We start from the raw sequence: 26,774 nt of genomic DNA on the forward strand, positions 1-26,774 counted from the left end.
TTAGTCTCTAAGGTGCCACAAGTACGCCTTTTCTTTTTGCGAATACAGACTAACACGGCTGTTACAGTTTTCAGAGTAATACTGTCAATCAATTTACTGCCCTCGCTCTTACAACCGTAACCGGTTACCCGTCCCCCCCTCATTATCTCCCCTTCACATCCTTCCCAATAATGTGTATTCTATATCTTCCCCTGTATTTTCGGTCTTTTCCACTTCTCATTCCAAGATCTCCCTATATTTACACTCTGCTTCACTTTTCTAAATATTACACACACTGTGTTGCATTCTCTCAGTTCTGTGACTGTATCTTCTGCTTTACTCATTCCTGATCCAAGGAATGGCTACTAAAAAATAATTCACTGTTACAAAATATAGCTGCAACAGTTCTTGTTGTACCCTCTGCATAAAGGATACTACAAATTAAATTAAGGGGTATCGTTTTATTTGCATATTCTTGTTTTAACAGAATATATTTTAGAAATTATATGAGACGGTTAAATTTAAATGTAAATTTGAGAGAAGATGCTGAAGCAAACAGATTGCTCCTCTGGAATATAAATTAGCATATTAACATAATATCAAAAAGCAGTTCAAGCAGGTCACATAATATATACTATTAAGTGTGCTTTTGTAGTCTTGCCTTTGTACTCTGATACACAGATCAAAGTGTTTTCCTTGTGTTTTTAAACCATCATTATGCTCATAGAAATTCTCTGTTCATCAAGAATTTTCATATTCTTCATTGTATTTACTAGAAAAAGCAAGGAGTTTTGTAGCTTTATAAAGCAGACCAGTGACCCAAGTTAACAAGGATCTTTTATTTTGTGCTGTAAAAATATAGTCTCAGTGACCTGCCGTCCCCTTTAATTTTTGAATACTCTGAAGGACTCTTGCTATGCACAACCATATTGTATTCAGAATTGCCTTTTCTGATGGGTGCTTAGAGGGTGGAGTGAGGAAGAAAGGGAGAATATTTATAGGAAAAAAATACTGAAAAATGCGTTCTATTTTCAGGAACAATTTGTTTAACTTATTTATAGTAAAAAAGGTTACATCCAGCTATCCTCTCCTTTGCAGCTAAAGTTTCCAAAACCACTTAGTTTTCCTAATCTGTTTTCTCCTATGTAAATGCTTTAGAAATGAGTTAAGATATACCCAGAAACAAAATGTAAAATTTTAAAGTTTAAACAGAGCACAGCTTAAACCTGAGCAGTTTGCAAAGGAAATATCTGTAAGATTATTTTCACCAAGAGAGAGTCTATTTTAATGACAAAAGCCATTTCAATGGACAGCTTCAACGAGAAAACTGCCGGCTGTCTGACTTTTTCTTGTTAATGTGTTTGAAGATTTTGGATTTGTGGACATTCTTGGATTTCTGGTAACCAAACCCTCCACCTCCGCCTCTTTTTTGAAATCTTCTACCTTGGCTGCTGTTCACATCTGGAAATTTTTGGTTAAGGAATACAGACAACAAACATTAAACCAACTTAATTGTCACACTTTTCAGCATGGTGGGATGTTTTCAGGGGAAAAGAACAACACAGTGTTCATGGCATTTTACAGAGCAAAAACTTAATGGATGCAAGGGTGGAGAAAACTTGTCAAACTAAAAACTCACCTAGTGCTTGTCATTCCATTGATTGTTTTCTATTTTTCCTTCTTCCAAATTGTTTAATTCTGTTCCTTCTCACACTATGGATCACACTAAAGCTATAAATGGGTGAGCCCTTACCACCAGTAATTCTGAAACAATTTGAGAAGCAGTCCCTATACTTTTATTTCCCCTAGACGATAGGCCACAACCATTACACTGAAGTATGTATCTCATTGTGCAAATCCCACATTAGTAAAAGAGAAAATTACTCTCAAGAATATACATGTAATATCCCCAGATCCACTATATATGCAAAAATTAAAATGCTGTTATTCTTTCCCTGCCATACATACATAGTCATGAACAAATATTAAAACTGGCAAAAAATAACTGGTTAACTTCTTCCTTAAAACTATTCTCTTAGGGTTAGAGCATCCTTAGATAATTAATAGTAAAACTATCATTTGCACTTAGATACTTCAGTGATGTGCACATTAGAAATGTTAAGCAGATAGATAAATTAGTTTTGACACATTGCGATAAAAGGATACTGAGATCAACAAACGGAGGGACTTTGAAACCAAATGAAAGGGAAACTTTGGGTAGATCCAAGTTATTGACGTTATAGATCTGTTTCAGAGAATGGGAGTCGTAAGCTCTAATGTATGCTTTGTATGCTTCCTGGGCTGACTTGTGAAGGAAATAGTTCTTCTCAATCAATTTTTCAAGCTGGAAAAAGAAAGGCAAGACCGTTGTATCCAATTATGGCTGTAACCCGTTTATAAATTATACAGCAAATATGTCATTTTGCTTGGAATTTGCAATGAGTACATTAACCAGAATATTCACTTCAGTAAAATTGAACTATTAGAGCAAAATACAAATTTATCAATGTGTTTTTATAAATCACAGAGGAAAAAACAAATTGAATTACATTACATACCCTCAAAAAGTAACCTTAAAAAGTATTGCAAAAGTAATGAGTTATATTGTCTGAATGCACTCTCTTTAGCTTAACTTTATAGCTATATTTAAGTGGTACATATCTTAAAACTAGGGAGCTTGGAATTCATGGACAAAGGTGGTTGGCAGATATTATAATATCAAAACTGTATCAGTCTACGAAGAGATGCATATTTTGCTAGATTCTACCAATAAAAGAGGCAATGTTAGCTTCTCCCTTGATGCATATCTGAATTTTCTCCTTAAATCGAAGGTTTTTACTATTTAGCATTGACAAGACTTATTGTTCTCCATGGTGCTGTTCCTCTAGATTTGAATGTGTCCATTTTGACCTTAAGTATGCATTAATTTATATTAGAAATAATGACATTCATTTATGTCACAACATACAAATTACATGTAACTATGAATATCTTTTTGGAAGGGCTGACTCAATGCCTTTATTTAAATAGGATTTTTAAAAGTCCTTTCAGTGTTAGTTATTTGAAATTTCAGTTACTGCAAAATGGCTTTATAAATCTTTATACAATGGAATGATTAAGACCAACTAACCACATATTCAGAAGAGACGGCAAAATTCCACGAAAATAATAGACAAAAAACCCACCAATGCCCAAATACACTGCTTCACTAGTTTCTGCATTTAGAATCAAAAGTGACAACCTTCTGAAAAATAAACGGAGCATTTCTCTGAAATTCAATTAAACTTAAGCAGAACGCAAACTGAATGGTGAGCTCATCAGTTCTAACACTCTGGGTTAAACCATGACCTTGCTGACTCAGGACTTCAAGCCAATTGAAAAATCATATTTATAGAAAAATTATTGCATAAAACTAGAATTTATATAGTGCATAAATATTGAATTTATATAGTGCATAAAAACAGAATTTATATATAACTAAAAAATAGCTCACTCCTAATTTTAAAATCTTTTTTTCTAAATTTTAATTCAAATTAGTCATTTTTATTACTGAATGTATGTACATACAACATGGAATTTTTTCCACATTTACAAAAAAAGCCTAGTCTACTTAGATTCCTACTCCATGATCATGACCTTATATCTGAACATTAAAGAAATCTATCTTCCACTGCATTATGATAGCATGTAAATCAGGCCAGTTAAACAGTAGAATTTACAAATGTCATTTCTAGATTTTCCTGTTCCTGTAGAGGTACAGAGTAATCTTTTTATGAAGTATTACATTACAAGTAAATGGAACACGGTACATTTATTCCGTAAGGGCAAAAAACCCTACATTTATTGTGCTAGGTACACATGCGTTATCCACAAATATAAACCTCTGTTTATAAAGTCAAAGGCATACTTAAAATTACTATGGCAGATTAAACTGTCATAAAAAAGAAAAACACCTGTTTCTAAACAGGCATATATTCATTCTCACTGAAGTCAATGACAGGTGACTTGTATGTTATGAGGGCAGAATTTGATACTTCAAATGAAACAGTGTATCTGAAATTATAACATGGTGTTAGGCATGAGGGCTTAGCACTTAAGAGCAAATATCTAGAGGAATCTTTCAAATCATGTAAGCACATTTCCACAATTTCTTTAAACCTTCCATTGCTTTGTAAGAGCAGGCTAGTCTATACCTATAATCATTTTCACGTAAAAATCCAGAGAACTAATATGAAATAACTTTATACCTGAGACTGGATGTCTGAAATTTTTGACCAGGAAAATTCAAATTCACTTAATGGTACCTAGCAAAAAAAAAAAAGAAAAGGAAAAAAAAGGGTGTTTAGATAACTCTTACACAGTATTATATAGCCTATATAAGAAAGTGTAAGTAAGAGTTACAGCATTCACCTAAAGAAAACGGTAACTAAGGGCCCCATCTACACTAGAAAAAGTTATACTGGTATAACTATGACTGCTAGCTAAGCAATTATAACTGTAATACTGGTAATATGCCCTTGTGTGGACACAGTTACACTAGTATAATATCTTATATCCATATAACTGTGGTTCACAGTATGTCATTTTGCCACTTTAACTATGATTAAAATAGCAAAATGTTCAAATGTAAACAAGTCAGAAAGGAAGGCAAGTTAAACATATGCAGAGAGTTGACTTCTTCTCATTATTCAAATAATGTCCTTTAAAAGTTCCAGTAAGTATTTTTGCAGGGCTTTTTGGTGCAAAGCATTCTATCACCAGGGTGAGAATAACGGGTTTTCCACAGAAAGGTTCTAAACTTGAAAACGATGGAAAGTGTGAACCACTTTTTCTATATGAATAAGGGCTTGAGATAAGGATTTTGAAGGCATTTCAGTCTCTTTCCTGCTCCTCTAGAACTATCGGGTTTTTAATCAGAGCACATCATTGAAGGGACATTTCTCCTTTATGGAAATGAAATATGGCAGTGACTCAGGACTGAGAAAACAAATGACGAATTGGTAAATTTAGCAGCTGTCCTGCCTTTTGATATACTACGGACTGAAACTTGTGATTTTTTTCCTGCCATTTCTTAAAATAGAGACTTTTAAGAATATATTACCAGGGTTGCGTCTTTCTTGTTTTTGTCGGAGCACCACGTACATAGTGGCTTTGGTAGAGGACTCCCTCAAACATTTTTTCCCTTTTACAGCACATCATTAAGCTGCACTGTCACATGATTCCAGCTACCCTGGAATTTAAATGATTATGTAGTTTCTATTGCGCTGGCCACCTTGCATTTCTATTAAATTATTCAGTTAAACATTTTCTAAGCAATAAAATGGGTTTCGGTTAAAATACTGAAGCACTTGATTAATCATTACAGTTTCTACATCAAAGTATTCCAGCAGCATAGTAAAATACTACATATGACTTTACCCTGGCTTGCTTTAGGTAACGAAGGAAACCCAATTCTTCTGGTCGTAAAATGAGTAGAGCATGTCCTCTGCCATTTATACCTCTGGCAGTTCTACCAACACGATGAATGTACTCCTTTTTGGAAAAAGAATAGTTAAAAATGTAATAATTTGAAATCAAAATTCTTACGCCAAGTAATTTCTTTAAAACAAACACACTATTACTATCTCCAGAATATGCTAATATCAGTACAGATGATGGTCAAACTCAACATTTAACACCATGCAAAATAAATATTTCCATGCTCTGATTCAAGGTCCTGGGTCAATGGGATCTGCTTTTGACTCTTGCAAATGTGAATAGCCTAACAGAAAAACAAACTTAATAGTAATACAGCTATGGAGTCTCTCATCCATAATGCTGTAAATTCCGCTCATCACATTGAAATCTACTGATAAAGAAACCAAGCGCTGCAAACCTGAAGCACTAGGTTTGATGAAGAGACACTCAATTAAAAAAATCCATTTGAAAATATTTTACTTATTGTTGTTATAACCAATACCTATGATTACTGTTAGTAATTTTTCTGCCTTTTTGCCCCCCAGTTTGATTACTTAGTGCAGTTGTTTGTATGGGTCTTTCACACAGTAACAGGAAGAAAAACGAAACTGGAAAATAGTGACTTTAAAAAAAAAACCTCACAAAAAACTGTCAGGGGGAATTAAGGGCAAGTATACAACCCTATACTTCTTTTGACTCATTTTTAGAATTAACTAAGTATTAAGTCTAAGGACACAGCGCTTTTTCCAACCGGCAATCATTTTAGAAGCATGCTGAATGCTTCAAATAAGTGGTGCATTCAGCACATGAATTGTAAAATCAAGCTTTTTTCCAGGAACAACAATAGAAAGTCAGTTTTTGGATGCAAACCATGCCTGAGCCTAACAGTTTCCTGTAGAAGGGTAATTAAGTCCATACTTCTCCAAAAGCGTGGAAGGTGAGAGAGATATCAGAAGCATTTGCAGGAGACAAGTTACCTTAGGGTCATCTGGAGGGTCATACTGGACAATCCAATCAACTTCAGGAATATCCAGTCCTCTGGCAGCTACATCAGTGCACAACAATATTCCAGAATCTGCATTACAGAACTGGAAAAATGTGGTGGTCCGTTTAGTTTGTTTCTGCTTGCCCTAGGAGAAAATGTATTCAGGATTGAATTAGTTAACCACAAAAAAATTCTGCAAAAAAGCCTTCAGAATTGTAGCTTTACATGTATACAAAGAAATATATTCTCATACACTGTGGTTACACTAAGAAGATTTAAAACAATGCGTTGAAGCATCTTTCCATCTAACCGACTCATACCTACCCACACATCCATGGCTTTTAAAAGCAGAACCATTTTCATAGTGCATAAACAAAGCAGGCTGATGTACAGCACAGAGCCACATAAATGCTACTTTGGAGGAGGTTACATTGTACATTCTAAAGCAGTAAGAGCTCCATCCTTGGAACACACAATGCAATGGGACTATTCAAGGGCTTAAAGTTAAGGATATGCCTAAATGTTTGAAGGATCAGAGAGTAAAACAGTAACAATTACAAGATCAGACAAAAATAGAAGATGATAGATTAGATGCCTCTGATTTAGCACTTCCATTCAGAATGCAGCACAAAGACCTTAGCAGGACCAAAAAAACCCCCAAAACAAACACCACACACTGAGGTGAGTTAACTCCTCAATTATGTTTGTCTCATAAAGTATTTATCACCTTAAATCAAATATACAATTAGTCCATATTCCCAACTATTTAAGGCTGCAGTTGTGATAACAGAACAAAATAAAAACACTTATCCAAATGGGGATGCAATGGAAGTCAAAATGTAAAAAAAAAATTACCAACTGAAGAGGTGCCTGAAGTATGTGACAAAAAAGAATTATTGTTTCCTTTTTGCAAATTCTATCAAATATAAATACCTACCCTTGTGGTTTGCTTAGTAAAGCGGAGACTATTAAGCAAGGACTAATGCTAAATTAAAAACAATAGTGACGTTAATTTCCACAGAGAATGAAAAGCTCCACTATCTCCACAATACGGAAGCATGATGAAATCATTTGCACTGAGCAAACTTGGAATCTCTAACTTGGATGTTTGATGGAAAATGCCCTTTTAACACACAACTCCATCTCACTGACAGAAATCTTGGTCTTCAGATGCATGTTTAGAAGATCAGGTTGAAGGGGAAGCTGGTTTGAAAGGGTTAACTTATTACTCCGGCATGGACATTCTCTCTCCATACACCCCAGTTTTGATAAAGGCCATCTACAGTTCAGAGTAACTTCACAAGATAAAAAGTTGTTCAGATATTATATACACTTATTCTTAACTCAGTTCAGAATACCTAGTTTTGGATTTCAATATCATAAGCACCTGAAGCAGAGCATTTTCTTGAGACAGTCACGAAGTTACGAGCCTAGGAAAATTATTTTTTAGGTGTTTGAGAGATCAACTCTGGCACGGGTATGTCAGAATTCTGAACTCAGGGCTGACCCAGCTGTTGAACAGATTAGCTGACCTTTATTAAAGATCCACAGTATTCTTGTCAGCAAGTTAAAGAAGTATGGGCTGGATGAATGCACTATAAGGTGGGTAGAAAGTTGGCTAGATTGTCGGGCTCAACGGGTAGTGATCAATGGCTCCATGTCTAGTTGGCAGCCGGTGTCAAGTGGAGTGCCCCAGGGGTCGGTCCTGGGGCCGGTTTTGTTCAATATCTTCATAAATGATCTGGAGGATGGTGTGGATTGCACTCTCAGCAAATTTGCGGATGATACTAAACTGGGAGGAGTGGTAGATACGCTGGAGGGCAGGGATAGGATACAGAGGGACCCAGACAAATTGGAGGATTGGGCCAAAAGAAATCTGATGAGGTTCAACAAGGATAAGTGCAGGGTCCTGCACTTAGGACGGAAGAACCCAATGCACAGCTACAGACTAGGGACCGAATGGCTAGGCAGCAGTTCTGTGGAAAAGGACCTAGGGGTGACAGTGGACGAGAAGCTGGATATGAGTCAGCAGTGTACCCTTGTTGCCAAGAAGGCCAATGGCATTTTGGGATGTATAAGTAGGGGCATAGCGAGCAGATCGAGGGACGTGATCGTCCCCCTCTATTCGACATTGGTGAGGCCTCATCTGGAGTACTGTGTCCAGTTTTGGGCCCCACACTACAAGCAGGATATGGATAAATTGGAGAGAGTCCAGCGAAGGGCAACAAAAATGATTACGGGTCTGGAACACATGACTTATGAGGAGAGGCTGAGGGAAATGGGATTGTTTAGTCTGCAGAAGAGAAGAATGAGGGGGGGATTTGATAGCTGCTTTCAACTACCTGAGAGGTAGTTCCAGAGAGGATGGTTCTAGACTATTCTCAGTGGTGGAAGAGGACAGGACAAGGAGTAATGGTCTCAAGTTGCAGTGGGGGAGGTTTAGGTTGGATATTAGGAAAAACTTTTTCACTAGGAGGGTGGTGAAACAGTGGAATGCGTTGCCTAGGGAGGTGGTGGAATCTCCTTCTTTTGAAGTTTTTAAGGTCAGGCTTGACAAAGCCTTGGCTGGGATGATTTAATTGGGGATGGGTCCTGCTTTGAGCAGGGGGTTGGACTAGATGACCTCCTGAGGTCCCTTCCAACCCTGATATTCTATGATCTGTTTCAGAGCACTTGGGTTTTGGCAACAGATTCCCATAATAGTATTTTTTCTCCACAAAGTGAATCCAGTCTTTATAAAAGAACAACCCCTAGAAGTTGAAAATCCTCTCTTTGCTCACAGAAGAGGGGTTGCATCAATGGCAGTAATGAAATTCAGCCTCTGGGCCCTTTCAAACTGTAGCCCTCTCTCCTGAGAGTGGCAAGGATGCCAGTGATTTTGCAATAATAATATGTCTCTGTTAGACTGGGATAACCAAGGAAAAGCCAGAGAGTAACAACTTTCAATTACTTTCAGACTTAACAGGTTTTGAAACGGCAACCTAGAGAATAAAATTGTTTTTCAAAAATTCACAGAAGAAAATACTTACATGAATGGCCATGACTGGCAAGTCGATATAGTTGAGTAGTTCATAGTGGTATTTCACAGACATACATGATGAGAAAAATACCATCAGCTTTTTCTTCCGATTTTTCTTGAGGAACGTGAACAGCAGAAGGAACCTTTTTTCGGATGGACACACTACGTATCCCTGGAAATCATTCAAAGCCAGTTATTTAAAACATGTATGAAATATGCTTTTGTTTCAAATAACTCAATTAAGTCAGTGCAGCAAATGGAGCTTTAAAACTTATATTTTAATTCTTTGGTTCCACAGCAATATTAAACAAAACTTTCAGACATCTATGTTCCCTTCTTTCCCAGTCTTACCTTCTTGGGAACTGACATCCATATAGTATACTTAATAAATTATCTAATGAAGAAGTATATTAGGGAATTATTGATAAGAAGAAGTTATATTGTTTATAACAACAACAAAGATGTTCAAAGACTTTTTTAATCACTGTAAATAACACACCTTACATTATCTATCTATTTCCTAAGTCCTTAACATTCAGAACTTTTTTCAAAGCTCATGATTTAAAAACAAATTCTGCTACTGATCAAGTCTTTGGCATCTATGGAAAGGCGATAAGTAACAACCTGGAATTCTGCAGCAGCCTTCCTCACCTCACAGTATTGTGAACTGGCGTTCTAATCCAAAAGCGGTTGGTATTGCGTATCTTGCAACATCTACTAAATGTAAACAATTCCTTATAGGTGGCTAATACCAGAGAGATTTAATCAATCTCCTAGCAGTTGTCCAGCCAGGATGACCAAAGGCCAGCTGCACTTTAAGACTGTACTTTACATTTATAGAATCCACATAAAAATCGATGTCTAGAAGTAGTTTGTGCACATACTGCATCTATTTTTACTAGTATTTCTGCTTAACTTTACCTGTTCAAGACCATCTACTGTGGCTGCTTCCTTGTTATCATCAACCCCAACATACAGTGGCTCCTTTTTCAGAGATATCTTAGCCAAGTCTTCAACCTTTCGGGTTTGTGTAGCAGAAAAAAGCATGGTCTGTCTGCGCTCTGAAATAATTCATAAAAAATGATCTCACTTTTGCAGAGGATTATGCAAATAGTAGAGACAAGATGCAGTTGGGGGGTTCCTGGTGTGTGTTTTACCTGTTCTCCTCAATGGGTGGGCGAATATAGTTTTTACTATATCTTGTCTGTCTCTACTACAACCACTATCAACGTGATTTACACTATGTAGTAGTACACATGACCTACAAAGAAATGCTTGTTTTAAAAAATATTTAATACCTATAAACCCTAAGCAGTCCTTTCCCTTCAGAGGTATGTTACTATTAATTTGCACTGCTGTTTACACGGAAAATAGTAATCATACCAGATCATATTTTAATTCTAGCTAGTATAACTGTATATTTGTTCATTCACATAAATATCAAATACTTTTGTCTCCTCAGAAAAACTTCTGAAATTCATTGCAACAAGGTAACTAATATGTTACACAAAAAAGTATTTCTTTTACCAGTTTTACACAGTTTTGCCTTTTAAATTTAATTTCATGGTACAGAGGTTATACCATACCACCATACATTACATGTGTACACACATTACTCTTGCTATATGGGACAGCCCCTGTGCCTATGCCGAGCCTTGCTGACTTCACTGGGACTGTGCACAGGTGCATAAGGGGCTGCCTGCATGGATCCCATTGCCGGATACAAACATAGGCGCTGATCCTGCAATGTTTCACTCTTGTCTAAATGTATTGGGGGGGGAGCAGGAGGAGCAAATCAAGCACAATCCCTTTTATTTATGACGCAAAGAACAATAACAGAATTGATTCCCTATAGCTTTAGCCTCTCTAGTTACCAGTATGAACTACTATTCTACTCGTCTTCTGATGTTTGGTTTTACATACTACATATTCAGTTGCTACTACTCTTAAATACATCAGATTGCATATTTACTAAAAGGCACTTGTTTCATGTTTTCCTCTGTTTCTAAGATGAAAGAGTTCTTCAGTGGTTCTGAGAAAGACTGCCTGCTATAAAAGAGAAATACAAGGAGTAATAGGATGAAATTTAGAAAAGGAAAAAAAAAATTAGGTAAGGATCAGGATAAACTTCCTGAAGTACAGTCTCTGAATATGTGTAGGAGACTCCCAAGTGAAGGGATGGAAACCTTTTAGTGTGCGACATTTAAATTGTGTCAGAAAATACTGTACTGTAGGGAACAAGCCTGCACTGGCAAAAGATGCCCTAGATAAAAATGAAAGACACCTCTTACATTAACTTCTGTGGGCTAAATTATTTCTTTAAGGTGCCCATGAAAAGCCTGTCCCCTTCAGATAAATGATGGTCTGATAGAGTGCCTACCCCAGACAGGTGACAAAAGGGTTAATGTGGTTCTGAGAGACCAATTAACCCACCTGGTGACACATGGGGGATGGGCCAACCCTAATTAATGATGAAACCAGCTGGGTTCTATAAAGAGAGGAAGTCTGGAACAGAAGGGGGCTGCAGGGAGAAATGCTACTGTCTCTGTCCTGGTAGTAGGGAGTGACAAGACTTGTAGGCAATAGGAAGCATTTTGTAAGGTGAGGAGAAAGTCCACAGTAGGGCTTGGTAGGAAGAAGTCCAGGGAGGAGACAGCAAGGAGTATGGTGGAGTGAACCTTGACTGCCTGTCCTAGGGTCCCTAAATTGGAACCCAGTGTAGTGAGAGAGGCTAGGTTTCCCTATCAGCCTCTGGTAAGGTGGCATAAAGCCCCTGAAAATGTGATATGGACTAATAAAAGCCCTGAGAAAAAAAAGCACCGACAAAAAGTATGGATCACTGGACCCAGAATTGAGGGTGGCAGACTGGATGGAGGGATCAGACATTTGTTTTTGCTAGACTTTATTATCCCTGATGGGGTGGGACTAAACATGATCTGGCAAGAAGGTTGAGTTGCAAGAAGAAGCAGACCACTGCAGGCAAAAAAGACTGTCAGCAGGGGGTGCTTTAGGAGGAGAGCCTGCTAGCCCACGTCCAGCCATGAGGGGGTGCTCCAATGGTAAGTTGACTCATCTATAAATGGTTAAATAGAACAAAAGTTTCTGCTGGCTACTATATACTGAATTAAGAATGTGTGTGTGTGTGTGTGTGTGTCAGTCAGAACAAGCATTAGAAAGTGTAGGACAATCGTTCCAAGACTAAAACTACCATACCCAAAGCCTTTTCTCCTAGTTCTCTCCTTCCTTGAACAACATGATCAGAAGGCAACATGACTTCTAGAAATGACACAGATTTCACTTACTTGGTAGAAGTTTTATGATCTGTTTCATTTCTTCCTCAAACCCAACCTCCAGGATGCGATCTGCTTCATCAATTACCAGACACTGCAGGTTCTTGAACATAAACCCTGGGGTGTTCTACAAGATTTTAATGAACACAAAGTCAGCCAGAGAAACTGCGTATGGGTGGGATTTTTTGTTTTGTTTTGTAAATACATAAGGCTACCTGATATTTTACCTACCTGCATGTGGTCCAGAAGTCTACCTGGTGTTGCCACTATAATGTTGATCCCATTTGCAAGTTTCTGTGCCTCAGCTGATCTGTTACTGCCTCCCATTATCAGGCCGTAGGTGTGAACGTGATGAGTCATCAGTTCTTTCAGAACTCCATAAGTCTGCATGGCAAGCTCTCGAGTAGGTGAAAGAATCAGAACACCCGTTCCTAGAAAAAAAGTTGCTCATTTCAGCAAAAATTAAGCCAAGTAATCCTTCCCTCTCTCCCTAAGAATGATGTCAACTTAACTGGGAAGCACAGAGAGAGTCTTACCATTCCTGGGCATGAATCTTAACTTGTAGATGAGCTCTATGGCAGGAATAAGGAATGCAAGTGTTTTGCCACTGCCCGTTTTTGCAGCTGCTAGAATATCTCTGTAGGTGTCAATTTGGAAGAAAATATTTAGTTTTTCACATTATCACCAGCATTTAATATTTTAGTTACTTTTATAGAGGAAAAAATTAACAGCTCAGATTTGGTAATGGTAAGTATTTAACCATTCAAAAACAGCCCTGGTCAACAGTGACTGGAACCATCCAATCAAGGCAGAGAACTTTGGTCTCCAGAGCAGTCAACTTGTTATGGGATTGGCTCAGAGACTCTCTCCCCTGCATGACTGCCATTCCACTAGTTATGTTCCATGGGAACAAGAAACAGAACTTTAACAGGGGTTGGACTTCCACTATGGAACTCACCTCACAAGAGACAGCAAAGATCAGAGATCCCCACTTTCAAAACTAAATGTAATACTAATTTCTACTGAGCTTTCCCTCAATTTCTTCACACAAACCATACAGCCACAACATGGACACTCACACAAGAAACAAACAAACAAGCCTATCAACCAAACAAACTTTCTCCTGAAGGCTGGGAAGAAAGCAAGCAAATGAAAAATTAATTCTACTTGGGAAGTACATGGAAGTATTGGGGAAATATGTGGAAGACACTCCTACTTGGGTAACAGGGGCCATATATAAGTACTTAAAACACATGATCACTAAAAAAACCCACGACTTTCTAAAAAAATATTATAACTCATACAATCCAAATAGGTTGTATCCCAATACTTTTAAAAACCTTTATTTTTAAATAAAATATGAACACAATGAAACAAAACATAACACATGCACAAGATGGAAATACCAAATAAACAACAAATTCAATGTTCATTATTTGTAAAACCCTGAGTGGGGGGATGGGACCCTGAACCTGCAGGGGTCATGCAGGGCATCAATTATTAAAGTGACTAAATAAACAAATAAGCGAGAACATAACCTATAAGTATTAGGGACTAATACATAAACTAAATTGCAAAAGTATGCAATAGTTTCATGTGTGACCAGAAATCCTCATTCTTTCCAAGCATTTCTATTAGAATTTTTCATTAATGCAGTAGCAGAGAGTTCTAAAGCCAGTCTGTGTACGACGGAGGAATTGCAATCCCAATATACTTTTAAGGTGTTTGCATTTCTCATGGAGATAAAACTGAGGTGGAATTTTAATTCCACATTTTTTTTTAAATCTATTTCTTACCTGCCTTCCAGAAGGGGTTTAATACTTTTATGCTGAATTTCTGTCATGTGTGTAAAGCCCATATCAGTTATTCCTTTCAGCGTGTTCTCGCTGATAAGATCAGACAGTGAAGCAAATGAGGTGTCTTCAAAAGCACCTGAAGAGAAATAGTTCATCAACCATCTCAACCTTGTTTCTTCAAAACCTGCCCACCTTCACTGGCTATTTGGCTAAATGTATCTAGCAATTAACAAGTTAAGTTTCAAGTTACTGTATCCGATTACTACAAGTGGTGTTGTCTTATGCAGGTTAGTACCACTTCATCATTCAACCAATAAGAAAAGGAAAATCAGGGAAACTAAGACAAATCGAACATGTAAGTGACATAAAACCTCTTAAAGAGCAGGCCCTCACAAATGAAAATCATCCAATTTAGAGACTAACAGATTTAAGGTGCCACTGGACGACTTCTTGTTTTTGTGGCTTCAACTTAGAAGAATCAGATATCTGCCAAACATTAACAAGAAAAACCTATGGCAAAAACTTTCAAATTTGGCTGTTTAGAGAAGACACCTAACTTCAAGTACGTAAGTTTGAAGAAAAAAAAAGACTTACTCTAAAGAGTTTCAGAACTTGCTCTAGGCAAAAAGAAAAACAGATATGGAAACTGACACAAGTTACCTGTTACACCAAGAGGTAAACTGGGCCCTTCAGTATCCTCATCCATTACTTCTCTCTCTTCAGGATCCTCGTTATTTTCTTCTACTTCAGGATCCTTGCTATCTTTTGCATCGTCCGCGTCTGCATCTTCCTCTTGTTCTTCAGTCTTTGCTTTTTTAGTTTCTGTACCTGCCATTAATTTATTTTTAGAGAGAATGAACATACCAAACAAGTCACACTTAATAATGGTTGCAAAGAATATATCTATCACAAAAAAGGAGATAATGGAATATTTATTCCCCCAGTATAAATCATTCATGTATAGCAGGGATTTCAATATAGCAGGGATTTCATTTTAGTTCATGCTTTTTATCTACTCATAGGGAGGAGGAAAAAAAATAGTTTCAGGAAGTCATTCCACAGGCTAGGGCAGGCAGCACTGCATCAGTTGATGTGTTCCCAACCAAGGAGGGATAAAAAAATTTAACACACAGTTTAAAGTTTCTTCCTTTCCTTTGCAAAGCAGGCAAGTGCATTAGGGTAGCAAGACCTATAGGATATAAATATTAGTTTACATTCACTGTACACTCGTTGTTACATACAGTAAAGTGCTGTAAAAGGTTGGGAAGAGGTGCTCCTGAACAGGAAGACAGGGGGTACACAGCTAACTGTGGAAATCAACTACAAGGCAAAGTTCCTAACAGGAAATACTGAAATGTTTTATCATATGTAGGATGGAGTATTTAATGTAAAATGTTTTTTTTTTTTTAAGAATAGATGAAAAAGCAGAATCCCTGTTCAACAAGTAGACTGATAACTGTTTAATATGCATTAGAGTACAGTTCTCTCAGAGAAAAAGAGGTCTGTTATAATATGTAAATCACTAGCTATTAATATACATTTACATTTTAAGCTCAGTGATTACTTTATTTCCCTTAAATGACTGTGCAGATAGAATGACAGTCATCTTGTTTTTCATTTAAAAATAACGTATAAGTCTTTACTTACAAATACTGCATACAGGAGACGCAAAAACATTGAGGCTATGCCTACACTACCACTTATGTCAGTATAGCTCATGTCACTCAGGGGTGCGAAAAAGCCACTCACTGAGTGAGGTAAATTAGGCTGACCTAAGCGCCCTTGTGGACAGCACTATGTTGGCAGATGGGCTTCTGCTGCTGACATAGCTACAGCCACCCGTTGGGGGTGGATTCATTAAAAGTTGACAGGAGAGCTCTGTCCTGTCAGCTTAGAACGGCTACACACACAAACACAAAAAAGAAGCTTACAACAAGTGGAAGATTGGACAAATGACCAGGGAAGGGTATAAAAATATTGCTCGGGCATGCAGGAGTGAAATCAGGAAGGCCAAATCACACCTGGAGTTGCAGCTAGCAAGAGATGTTAAGAGTAACAAGAAGGGTTTCTTCAGGTATGTTAGCAACAAGAAGAAAGTCAAGGAAAGTGTGGGCCCCTTACTGAATGAGGGAGGCAACCTAGTGACAGAGGATGTGGAAAAAGCTAATGTACTCAATGCTTTTTTTGCCTCTGTCTTCACGAACAAGGTCAGCTCCCAGACTACTGCACTAGGCAGCACAGCATGAGAAGGAGGTGACCAGCCCTCTGTGGAGAAAGAAGTGGTTCGGGACTATTTAGAAAAGCTGGACAAGCACAAGTCCATGGGGCCGGATGCGCTGCATCTGAGAGTGCTAAAGGAGTTGGCGGATGTGATTGCAGAGCCATTGGCCATTATCTTTGAAAACTCATGGAGATCGGGGGAGGTCCCAGATGACTGGAAAAAGGCTAATGTAGTGCCCATCTTTAAAAAAGGGAAGAAGGAGGATCCTGGGAACTACAGGCCAGTCAGCCTCACCTCAGTCCCTGGAAAAATCATGGAACAGGTCCTCAAGGAATTCTGAAGCACTTAGAGGAGAGGAAAGTGATCAGGAACAGTCAGCATGGATTCACCAAAGGCAAGTCATGCCTGACTAATCTAATTGCCTTCTATGACGATAACTGGCTCTGTGGATGAGGGGAAAGCGGTGGACGTGTTGTTCCTTGACTTTAGCAAAGCTTTTGACATGGTCTCCCACAGTATTCTTGCCAGCAAGTTAAAGAAGTATGGGCTAGATGAATGCACTATAAGGTGGGTAGAAACCTGGCTAGATTGTCGGGCTCAACGGGTAGTGATCAATGGCTCCATGTCTAGTTGGCAGCCGGTATCAAGTGGAGTGCCCCCGGGTCGGTCCTGGGGCCGGTTTTGTTCAATATCTTCATAAATGATCTGGAGGATGGGGTGGATTGCACCCTCAGCAAGTTTTCAGATGACACTAAACTGGGAGGAAAGATAGACACGCTGGAGGGTAGGGATAGGATACAGAGGGACCTAGACAAATCAGAGGATTGGGCCAAAAGAAATGTGATGAGGTTCAACACTGACAAGTGCAGAGTCCTTCACTTAGGACGGAAGAATCCCATGCACCACTACAGACTAGGGACCGAATGGCTCGGCAGCAGTTCTGCAGAAAAGGACCTAGGGGTTACAGTGGACAAGAAGCTGGATATGAGTCAACAGTGTGCCCTTGTTGCCAAGAAGGCCAATGGCATTTTGGGATGCATATGTAGGGACATTGCCAGCAGATCGAGGGAAGTGATCGTTCCCCTCTATTCGACATTGGTGAGGCCTCATCTGGAGTACTGTGTCCAGTTTGGGGCCCCACACTGCAAGAAGGATCTGGAAAAATTGGAAAGAGTCCAGCAGAGGGCAACAAAAATGATTAGGGGACTGGAACACATGACTTATGAGGAGAGGCTGAGGGAACTGGGATTGTTTAGTCTGCGGAAGGGAAGAATGAGGGGGGATTTGATAGCTGCTTTCAACTACCTGAAAGGGGGTTCCAAAGAGGATGGATCTAGACTGTTCTCAGTGGTAGCTGATGACAGAACAAGGAGTAATGGTCTCAAGTTGCAGTGGGGGGAGGTTTAGGTTGGATATTAGGAAAAACTTTTTCACTAGGAGGGTGGTGAAACACTGAAATGCCTTACCTAGGGAGGAGGTGGAATCGCCTTCCTTAGATATTTTTAAGGTCAGGCTTGACAAAGCCCTGGCTGGGTTGATTTAGTTGGGTATCGGCCCTGCTTTAGCAGGGGGTTGGACTAGATGACCTCCTGAGGTCCCTTCCAACCCTGATAGTCTATGACAGTTTATAGTGACGCAGCTGCACTGCTCTAAGCTGTCCACTGTATCCATAGGTATCATTCATCAAGTTCTATTGCATGAGTTTTATAGGGTGAGAGAGAGAGAGAGAATTAAGGCCTTTCAGTGCAATTCCTAAGTGTATTTTCTAATGCTTTGTCCAGATTGATATTGAAAAAAAGTGTCACATGGTGGGGCTTCACCAACTAACCTGGAGAAAATATTCTCTCTGTTATCGTAGCATTTGCTGTCAGGAATATATTTCTGATATTCAGGTTCTTATTACTTTGCACGTATATTAATTTGAGAACCTCCTAGCACTTTACAAGTGTTAACTATTTACAAGCGCAGCCTTGAAAATAGGAAACAGATCACTTAGGTTGTAAATTTAGGGAAAAATCGGTAGCAAAGATCATGAGTTATTCAAGCTGACACGTGGGGTCTGTAAAAATCATGACTTTTTTAGATTAGGTCTAACACTATAGGCTAGCAGCGCGATTCCCCTGCTCACGTACACATGCTCATGGTAGCTCAATAAGAGCTAGCAAAAGTATAAACGGTTGTGTATCCACTGTAACTTAGCTGTGCAAAGTACAAACCTGCCTGAAACCAGCGGGTATGTACCTGGCACAGCCCAGCCACATTTCCACTACCTGAGCTACCATGGCTACACTGCTATTTACACTTGCACTAGATCTCATGGAACTACTACATATATGTATACATGAGTAGGGGAATCACACCTTTAACTCACAGAGTAGACCACAGAGTAGCCTGAGAAGACATCAGACCAATTTTCAGGACAGAGGTTCAGTGCTATCCTTATTGCCCCTAGGCAAGCTTTCTTCCAGCCAACTATGGTATGGGAGCTACAGCCTACTACCTCACCAGTATGACTTCCCTTCACAGTAAGGAATAGTTCAGTGGTGGGAGAGGCAGGGTAGACTAAGCATAGGACACTAAAAGACCCCTCTATTCTGATCCCAGATCAAAGTTGTTAACCACTTTGTCACACTACTTGACCTCTTCCTTACTTTTCTGTACATTTCAATTTTAAATGCTTAATATCATCTTACTTCACAGAGGGGACTGTGATGACTAATTAACATTTACAACTACATGTGTTAGGATTTTATTTGTACTGTGATTAATTCTAAGGCATATGACCATATACAGTTTATTTAGATACCTGCCCCTTCAAAACTCTTAAACAGTAAAGTATTCAGAGATTCATCACAAACCTTTGGGTAACACTCCTCTTGCAGCAGAGAGATAGGGGCACCTAGAAGTCTTCTAGCATATGGTTTACATAAAATTGGCCACATCCGGATATAACCCCTAGGAATCATCACACTAAACTTTCCAAAAATTCTCAGGACAACCCTACGAATAGTTGCAAGATCAATGCTTGCAGAAATTGGTTATACTAGAGGAGTTTTGTAGGTCCATTCAAAAATACTACTGCCAGCATAGGGTGGAATTCAGAATTACATTTTAAGTAAGACTGAAAATGACATACCCTCTTCTGTGTTAATAATTTGCCTTTTCTTCTTCTTCTTCTTCGATTCAGAATTTTTTGCTTCTGCAGCGACTTCACCATTAGTGATTAGTTGAGGTTGCTTTACATTCTTCACTTTAAGTTCCTCCACTGATTCCTCAGAAATGACATTGTTCGTAGCTTCCTCAGAGGTATCCACAGATCTTGTCTCCACTAAAAAAAGCAGGAATGGCAAATCCAAAGAATAGAAAAGAGGAAGGCAATTAAAAAAATCCCAAACATTTACAGTTGAATCAAAATACTGGAATTGGTCACAGAAATGGTATTAGTCACTAGCGAATATCACTGCATCTGGAACTCTACCGTGGTGGTAATACGCACAGTATTAATAACAGCCAGTAGTTTGATGCCTGCCAATACACTAGGAGCTGCAGAATTCCAGAAGCCCTGACCATTCACAATTCCAGGATGGTGCGATTACTAGTTGGGCATGTACTTTATTAACTTTGAACTTGGTCTTCCATAGGTTTATCTCTGGTTTAGAAGCTGGTGTAGCTGTTTCAGCTAATATTATATTATTATTATAATATTATTATAAATATATTATAAATATTATGTGGTCCAGTAACAAGTAGATCTGCAACACCGCCTCCATTTTCAAGAGTGGCCCCTGACGGAGTGAACTTCAGGTCTTGACTGTCCAACTTGAGCTCATCAGGGCCTCATTCCCAGAGCAGCTGAGCACCCACAACGCCAAATGAGTTCAAGGGGGCCTGCTCCGCACCTCTGGCAAGCAGGCTCAGGGTGTGTCCGCAGGGCGTTCATAACCCCTCGTGCTAACCAGCAGGGCCCACGTCTGAAAAGGGGAGGCCAGGGCCACCACGGTTCCTGGATCCGCGCTACCATTTACCCCGACCACCAAATAACGAGCTCGGGCCGTTTCGAGAGCCGGAACATCGCCCCGGCCCCTCCACGCGTTGCCGTGGGCACCCGAGCGCCCCGGCCCCCGGCGAGCTCCAGGCGGAGAAGCGGGGCAGGGCCCAGGGACCGCCACCCCCCCCCCGGCCATCCGCCCGCGGCCGAGCTCTGCCCCGGGCCCGTCGCTCCTGGCTCAGCCGCGGCGGGTTCGTCTCGCTACCCCGGGCGCTTGGCGGGGGAGGCTGAGCCGGGCCTCCAGAGACCCGCGCCCGGAGCGTGACGGGCAGAGGCAGCTCCTGCCACCCCCGGCTCGGCCCGGCCCGGCTCGGTACCTGGTGGCCCGGCCCCCTGTAGCGCCAGGTTGCGCTGCCGCAGCTTGAGGTTGCGCTTGTGGATCTTCCTGCGGAGCAGCAGCATAGGCAGGTTCCCGGCCGCCGCCATCCCGCCCCGATCGCGGAGTCCGGCAGAGCCGCCGCCGCCGCACGTGGGGCTCGGCCGGGCACAGAGCAGCCGGGGCGCCCCGGAAGCGCTTCCCCCGCTCGCGCGGCCCGCAGCGGCCTCTAGGGGCCAGGAGGAGACACAGCGCTCGGGGAGCGGGCTGGGGCCTGCCGGGCCCGGCCCCGCCCCCTGAGCCCGGGTGGGGCTGCGCGGGCTCAGCTCACAGCGGGGTGACGGGGGAGACTGCGGGGCCTCCGCCTCCCCGGGCAGGCGCTGCCAAGCTGAGGGGCAGCTGGGCCGTTGCTCCCCAGGGCTGGTGCGTGTACCTCCCCTGAGCGAGCCTCCAGTCGTCCCTGTAGATCCCGCCTGTGGGACACGCGCCCACCCCTTTATGGGAGTGACCCACACTGCAGACACCCTGTCATCCACACACAGTGACCCACACCACAGCCACACTCGCACACAGCCTATCATCCACGCACAGTGACCCACACCACAGCCATATGTACACACACCCTCCTCCACGCACAGTGACCCACACCACAGCCACACCCACACACAGCCTATCATCCACACACAGTGACCCACACCACAGCCACACCCGCACACAGCCTATCATCCACACACAGTGACCCACACCACAGCCACACCCGCACACAGCCTATCATCCACACACAGTGACCCACACCACAGCCACACCCGCACACAGCCTATCATCCACACACAGTGACCCACACCACAGCCACACCCGCACACAGCCTATCATCCACACACAGTGACCCACACCACAGCCACACCCGCACACAGCCTATCATCACACACAGTGACCCACACCACAGCCATATGTACACACACCCTCCTCCACGCACAGTGACCCACACCACAGCCACACCCGCACACAGCCTATCATCCACACACAGTGACCCACACCACAGCCACACCCGCACACAGCCTATCATCACACACAGTGACCCACACCACAGCCATATGTACACACACCCTCCTCCACGCACAGTGACCCACACCACAGCCACACCCACACACAGCCTATCATCCACACACAGTGACCCACACCACAGCCACACCCGCACACAGCCTATCATCACACACAGTGACCCACACCACAGCCACACCCGCACACAGCCGGTCATCCACACACAGTGACCCACACCACAGCCACACCCGCACACAGCCTATCATCCACGCACAGTGACCCACACCACAGCCATATGTACACACACCCTCCTCCACACACAGTGACCCACACCACAGCCACACCCACACACAGCCTATCATCCACACACAGTGACCCACACCACAGCCACACCCACACACAGCCTATCATCCACACACAGTGACTCACACCACAGCCACACCCGCACACAGCCTATCATCCACACACAGTGACCCACACCACAGCCACACCCGCACACAGCCTATCATCACACACAGTGACCCACCCTACAGACACACCGGCACACACCCTCCTCCACGCACAGTGACCCACACTACAGCCATATGTACACACACCCTCCTCCACGCACAGTGACCCACACTACAGCCATATGTACACACACCCTCCGCCATGCACAGTGACCCACACTACAGCCATATGTACACACACACTCCTCCATTCACAGTGACCCACACCACAGACATACCCGCACACACCCTATCATCCACACACAGTGACCCACACTACTGACACACCGGCACACACCCTATCGTCCACGCACAGTGACCCACATTACACACATCCTATCATCCACACATACTGACCCACACTACAGCCATACGTACACACACCCTCCTCCATGCACAGTGACCACACTACAGACACACCTACACACCCCATCATAGAATCATAGAATATAAGGGTTGGAAGGGACCCCAGAAGGTCATCTAGTCCAACCCCCTGCTCGAAGCAGGACCAAATCCCAGTTAAATCATCCCAGCCAGGGCTTTGTCAAGCCTGACCTTAAAAACCTCTAAGGAAGGAGATTCTACCACCTCCCTAGGTAACGCATTCCAGTGTTTCACCACCCTCTTAGTGAAAAAGTTTTTCCTAATATCCAATCTAAACCTCCCCCACTGCAACTTGAGACCATTACTCCTCGTTCTGTCATCTGCTACCATTGAGAACAGTCTAGAGCCATCCTCTTTGGAACCCCCTTTCAGGTAGTTGAAAGCAGCTATCAAATCCCCCCTCATTCTTCTCTTCTGCAGGCTAAACAATCCCAGCTCCCTCAGCCTCTCCTCATAACTCATGTGTTCCAGACCCCTAATCATTTTTGTTGCCCTTCGCTGGACTCTCTCCAATTTATCCACATCCTTCTTGAAGTGTGGGGCCCAAAACTAGACACAGTACTCCAGATGAGGCCTCACCAATGTCGAATAGAGGGGAACGATCACGTCCCTCGATCTGCTCGCTATGCCCCTACTTATACATCCCAAAATGCCATTGGCCTTCTTGGCAACAAGGGCACACTGCTGACTCATATCCAGCTTCTCGTCCACTGTCACCCCTAGGTCCTTTTCCGCAGAACTGCTGCCTAGCCATTCGGTCCCTAGTCTGTAGCTGTGCATTGGGTTCTTCCGTCCTAAGTGCAGGACTCTGCACTTATCCTTATTGAACCTCATCAGATTTCTTTTGGCCCAATCCTCCAATTTGTCTAGGTCCTTCTGTATCCTATCCCTCCCCTCCAGCGTATCTACCACTCCTCCCAGTTTAGTATCATCCGCAAATTTGCTGAGAGTGCAATCCACACCATCCTCCAGATCATTTATGAAGATATTGAACAAAACCGGCCCCAGGACCGACCCTTGGGGCACTCCACTTGATACCAGCTGCCAACTAGACATGGAACCATTGATAACTACCCGTTGAGCCCGACAATCTAGCCAGCTTTCTACCCACCTTATAGTGCATTCTTCCAGCCCATACTTCCTTAACTTGCTGACAAGAATACTGTGGGAGACCGTGTCAAAAGCTTTGCTAAAGTCAAGAAACAATACATCCACTGCTTTCCCTTCATCCACAGAACCAGTAATCTCATCATAAAAGGCGATTAGATTAGTCAGGCATGACCTCCCCTTGGTGAATCCATGCTGGCTGTTCCTGATCACTTTCCTCTTATGCAAGTGCTTCAGGATTGATTCTTTGAGGACCTGCTCCATGATTTTTCCAGGGATTGAGGTGAGGCTGACTGGCCTGTAGTTCCCAGGATCCTCCTTCTTCCCTTTTTTAAAGATTGGCACTACATTAGCCTTTTTCCAGTCATCCGGGACTTCCCCCGTTCGCCACGAGTTTTCAAAGATAATGGCCAATGGCTCTGCAATCACAGCCGCCAATTCCTTCAGCACTCTCGGATGCAACTCGTCCAGCCCCATGGACTTGTGCACGTCCAGCTTTTCTAAATAGTCCCTAACCACCTCTATCTCCACAGAGGGCTGGCCATCTCTTCCCCATTTTGCGATGCCCAGCGCAGCAGTCTGGGAGCTGACCTTGTTAGTGAAAACAGAGGCAAAAAAAGCATTGAGTACATTAGCTTTTTCCACATCCTCTGTCACTAGGTTGCCTCCCTCATTCAGTAAGGGGCCCACACTTTCCTTGGCTTTTTTTTGTTGCCAACATACCTGAAGAAACCCTTCTTGTTACTCTTGACATCTCTGGCTAGCTGCAGCTCCAGGTGCGATTTGGCCCTCCTGATATCATTCCTACATGCCCGAGCAATATTTTTATACTCTTCCCTGGTCATATGTCCAATCTTCCACTTCTTGTAAGCCTCTTTTTTATGTTTAAGATCCGCTAGGATTTCACCATTAAGCCAAGCTGGTCGCCTGCCATATTTACTATTCTTTCGACTCATCAGGATGGTTTGTCCCTGTAACCTCAACAGGGATTCCTTGAAATACAGCCAGCTCTCCTGGACTCCTTTCCCCTTCAAGTTAGTCCCCCAGGGGATCCTGGCCATCCGTTCCCTGAGGGAGTCGAAGTCTGCTTTCCTGAAGTCCAGGGTTCGTATCCTGCTGCTTACCTTTCTTCCCTGCGTCAGGATCCTGAACTCAACCAACTCATGGTCACTGCCTCCCAGATTCCCATCCACTTTTGCTTCCCCCACTAATTCTACCCGGTTTGTGAGCAGCAGGTCAAGAAAAGCGCCCCCCCTAGTTGGCTCCTCTAGCACTTGCGCCAGGAAATTGTCCCCTACGCTTTCCAAAAACTTCCTGGATTGTCTATGCACCGCTGTATTGCTCTCCCAGCAGATATCAGGAAAATTAAAGTCACCCATGAGAATCAGGGTATGCGATCTAGTAGCTTCCGTGAGCTGCCGGAAGAAAGCCTCATCTACCTCATCCCCCTGGTCCGGTGGTCTATAGCAGACTCCCACCACTACATCACTCTTGTTGCACACACTTCTAAACTTAATCCAGAGACACTCAGGTTTTTCTGCAGTTTCGTACCGGAGCTCTGAGCAGTCATACTGCTCCCTTACATACAGTGCTACTCCCCCACCTTTTCTGCCCTGCCTGTCCTTCCTGAACAGTTTATAACCATTCATGACAGTACTCCAGTCATGTGAGTTATCCCACCAAGTCTCTGTTATTCCGATCACGTCATAGTTCCTTGACATCACCAGGACCTCCAGTTCCCCCTGCTTGTTTCCAAGGCTTTGTGCATTTGTATATAAGCACTTGAGATAACCTGTTGATCGCCCCTCATTCCCAGTATGAGGCAGGAGCCCTCCCCTCACAGACATTCCTGCCTGTGCTTCCTCCCGGTATCCCACTTTCCCACTTACCTCAGGGCTTTGGTCTCCTTCCCCCGGTGAACCTAGTTTAAAGCCCTCCTCACTAGGTTAGCCAGCCTGCTGGCAAAGATGCTCTTCCCTCTCTTCGTAAGATGGAGCCCATCTCTGCCCAGCACTCCTCCTTCATGGAACACCATCCCATGGTCAAAGAATCCAAAGCCTTCTCTCCGACACCACCTGCGTAGCCATTCATTGACTTCCACGATTCGACGGTCCCTACCTAAGCCTTTTCCTTCCACAGGGAGGATGGACGAGAACACCACTTGCCCCTCCAGCTCCTTTATCCTTCTTCCTAGAGCCACATAGTCCACAGTGATCTGCTCAAGGTCATTCTTGGCAGTATCATTGGTGCCCACATGGAGAAGCAGGAAGGGGTAGCGATCCGAGGGCTTGATGAGTCTCGGCAGTCTCTCCGTCACATCGCGAATCTTAGCCCCCGGCAAGCAGCAGACTTCTCGGTTTTCCCGGTCAGGGCGGCAGATAGATGACTCAGTCCCCCAGAGGAGAGAGTCCCCGACCACCACCACCCGCCTTCTCTTGGGAGTGGTGGTCGGGGACCACCATCATCCTTGCACAGTGACACACATATACACCCCCCCATCATTTGTACACAGCGACCAACACCACAGACACACCTACACACAACCCATCATCCTCGCATAGTGACACACATCTACACACACCCCAACATCCACACAAAGCAACCCCACACCACAGGCACACCCACACACACACTCAACCCATC

General features: G+C 42.5%; 1 protein-coding gene across 1 annotated transcript; it reads right to left on the minus strand.

The window, feature by feature from the left end:
* Positions 1 to 803: 803 nt before the first annotated feature.
* Positions 804 to 21,303, minus strand: DDX18 (DEAD-box helicase 18). Its single transcript, XM_048869558.2, has 14 exons — positions 21,113 to 21,303; positions 19,884 to 20,075; positions 15,187 to 15,354; positions 14,527 to 14,662; positions 13,267 to 13,367; positions 12,962 to 13,161; positions 12,743 to 12,857; positions 10,362 to 10,501; positions 9,451 to 9,612; positions 6,414 to 6,566; positions 5,398 to 5,511; positions 4,227 to 4,283; positions 2,146 to 2,323; positions 804 to 1,440 (listed from the first exon to the last, which is right to left on the minus strand). The coding sequence occupies exons 1-14, from the start codon at positions 21,219 to 21,221 to the stop codon at positions 1,295 to 1,297; spliced, it is 1,971 nt and encodes a 656-aa protein (XP_048725515.1). The 5' UTR covers positions 21,222 to 21,303; the 3' UTR covers positions 804 to 1,294.
* Positions 21,304 to 26,774: the final 5,471 nt, after the last annotated feature.

Source organism: Caretta caretta, chromosome 11 (assembly GCF_965140235.1).
Source record: "Caretta caretta isolate rCarCar2 chromosome 11, rCarCar1.hap1, whole genome shotgun sequence".
NCBI classification, from domain to species: domain Eukaryota; kingdom Metazoa; phylum Chordata; order Testudines; family Cheloniidae; genus Caretta; species Caretta caretta.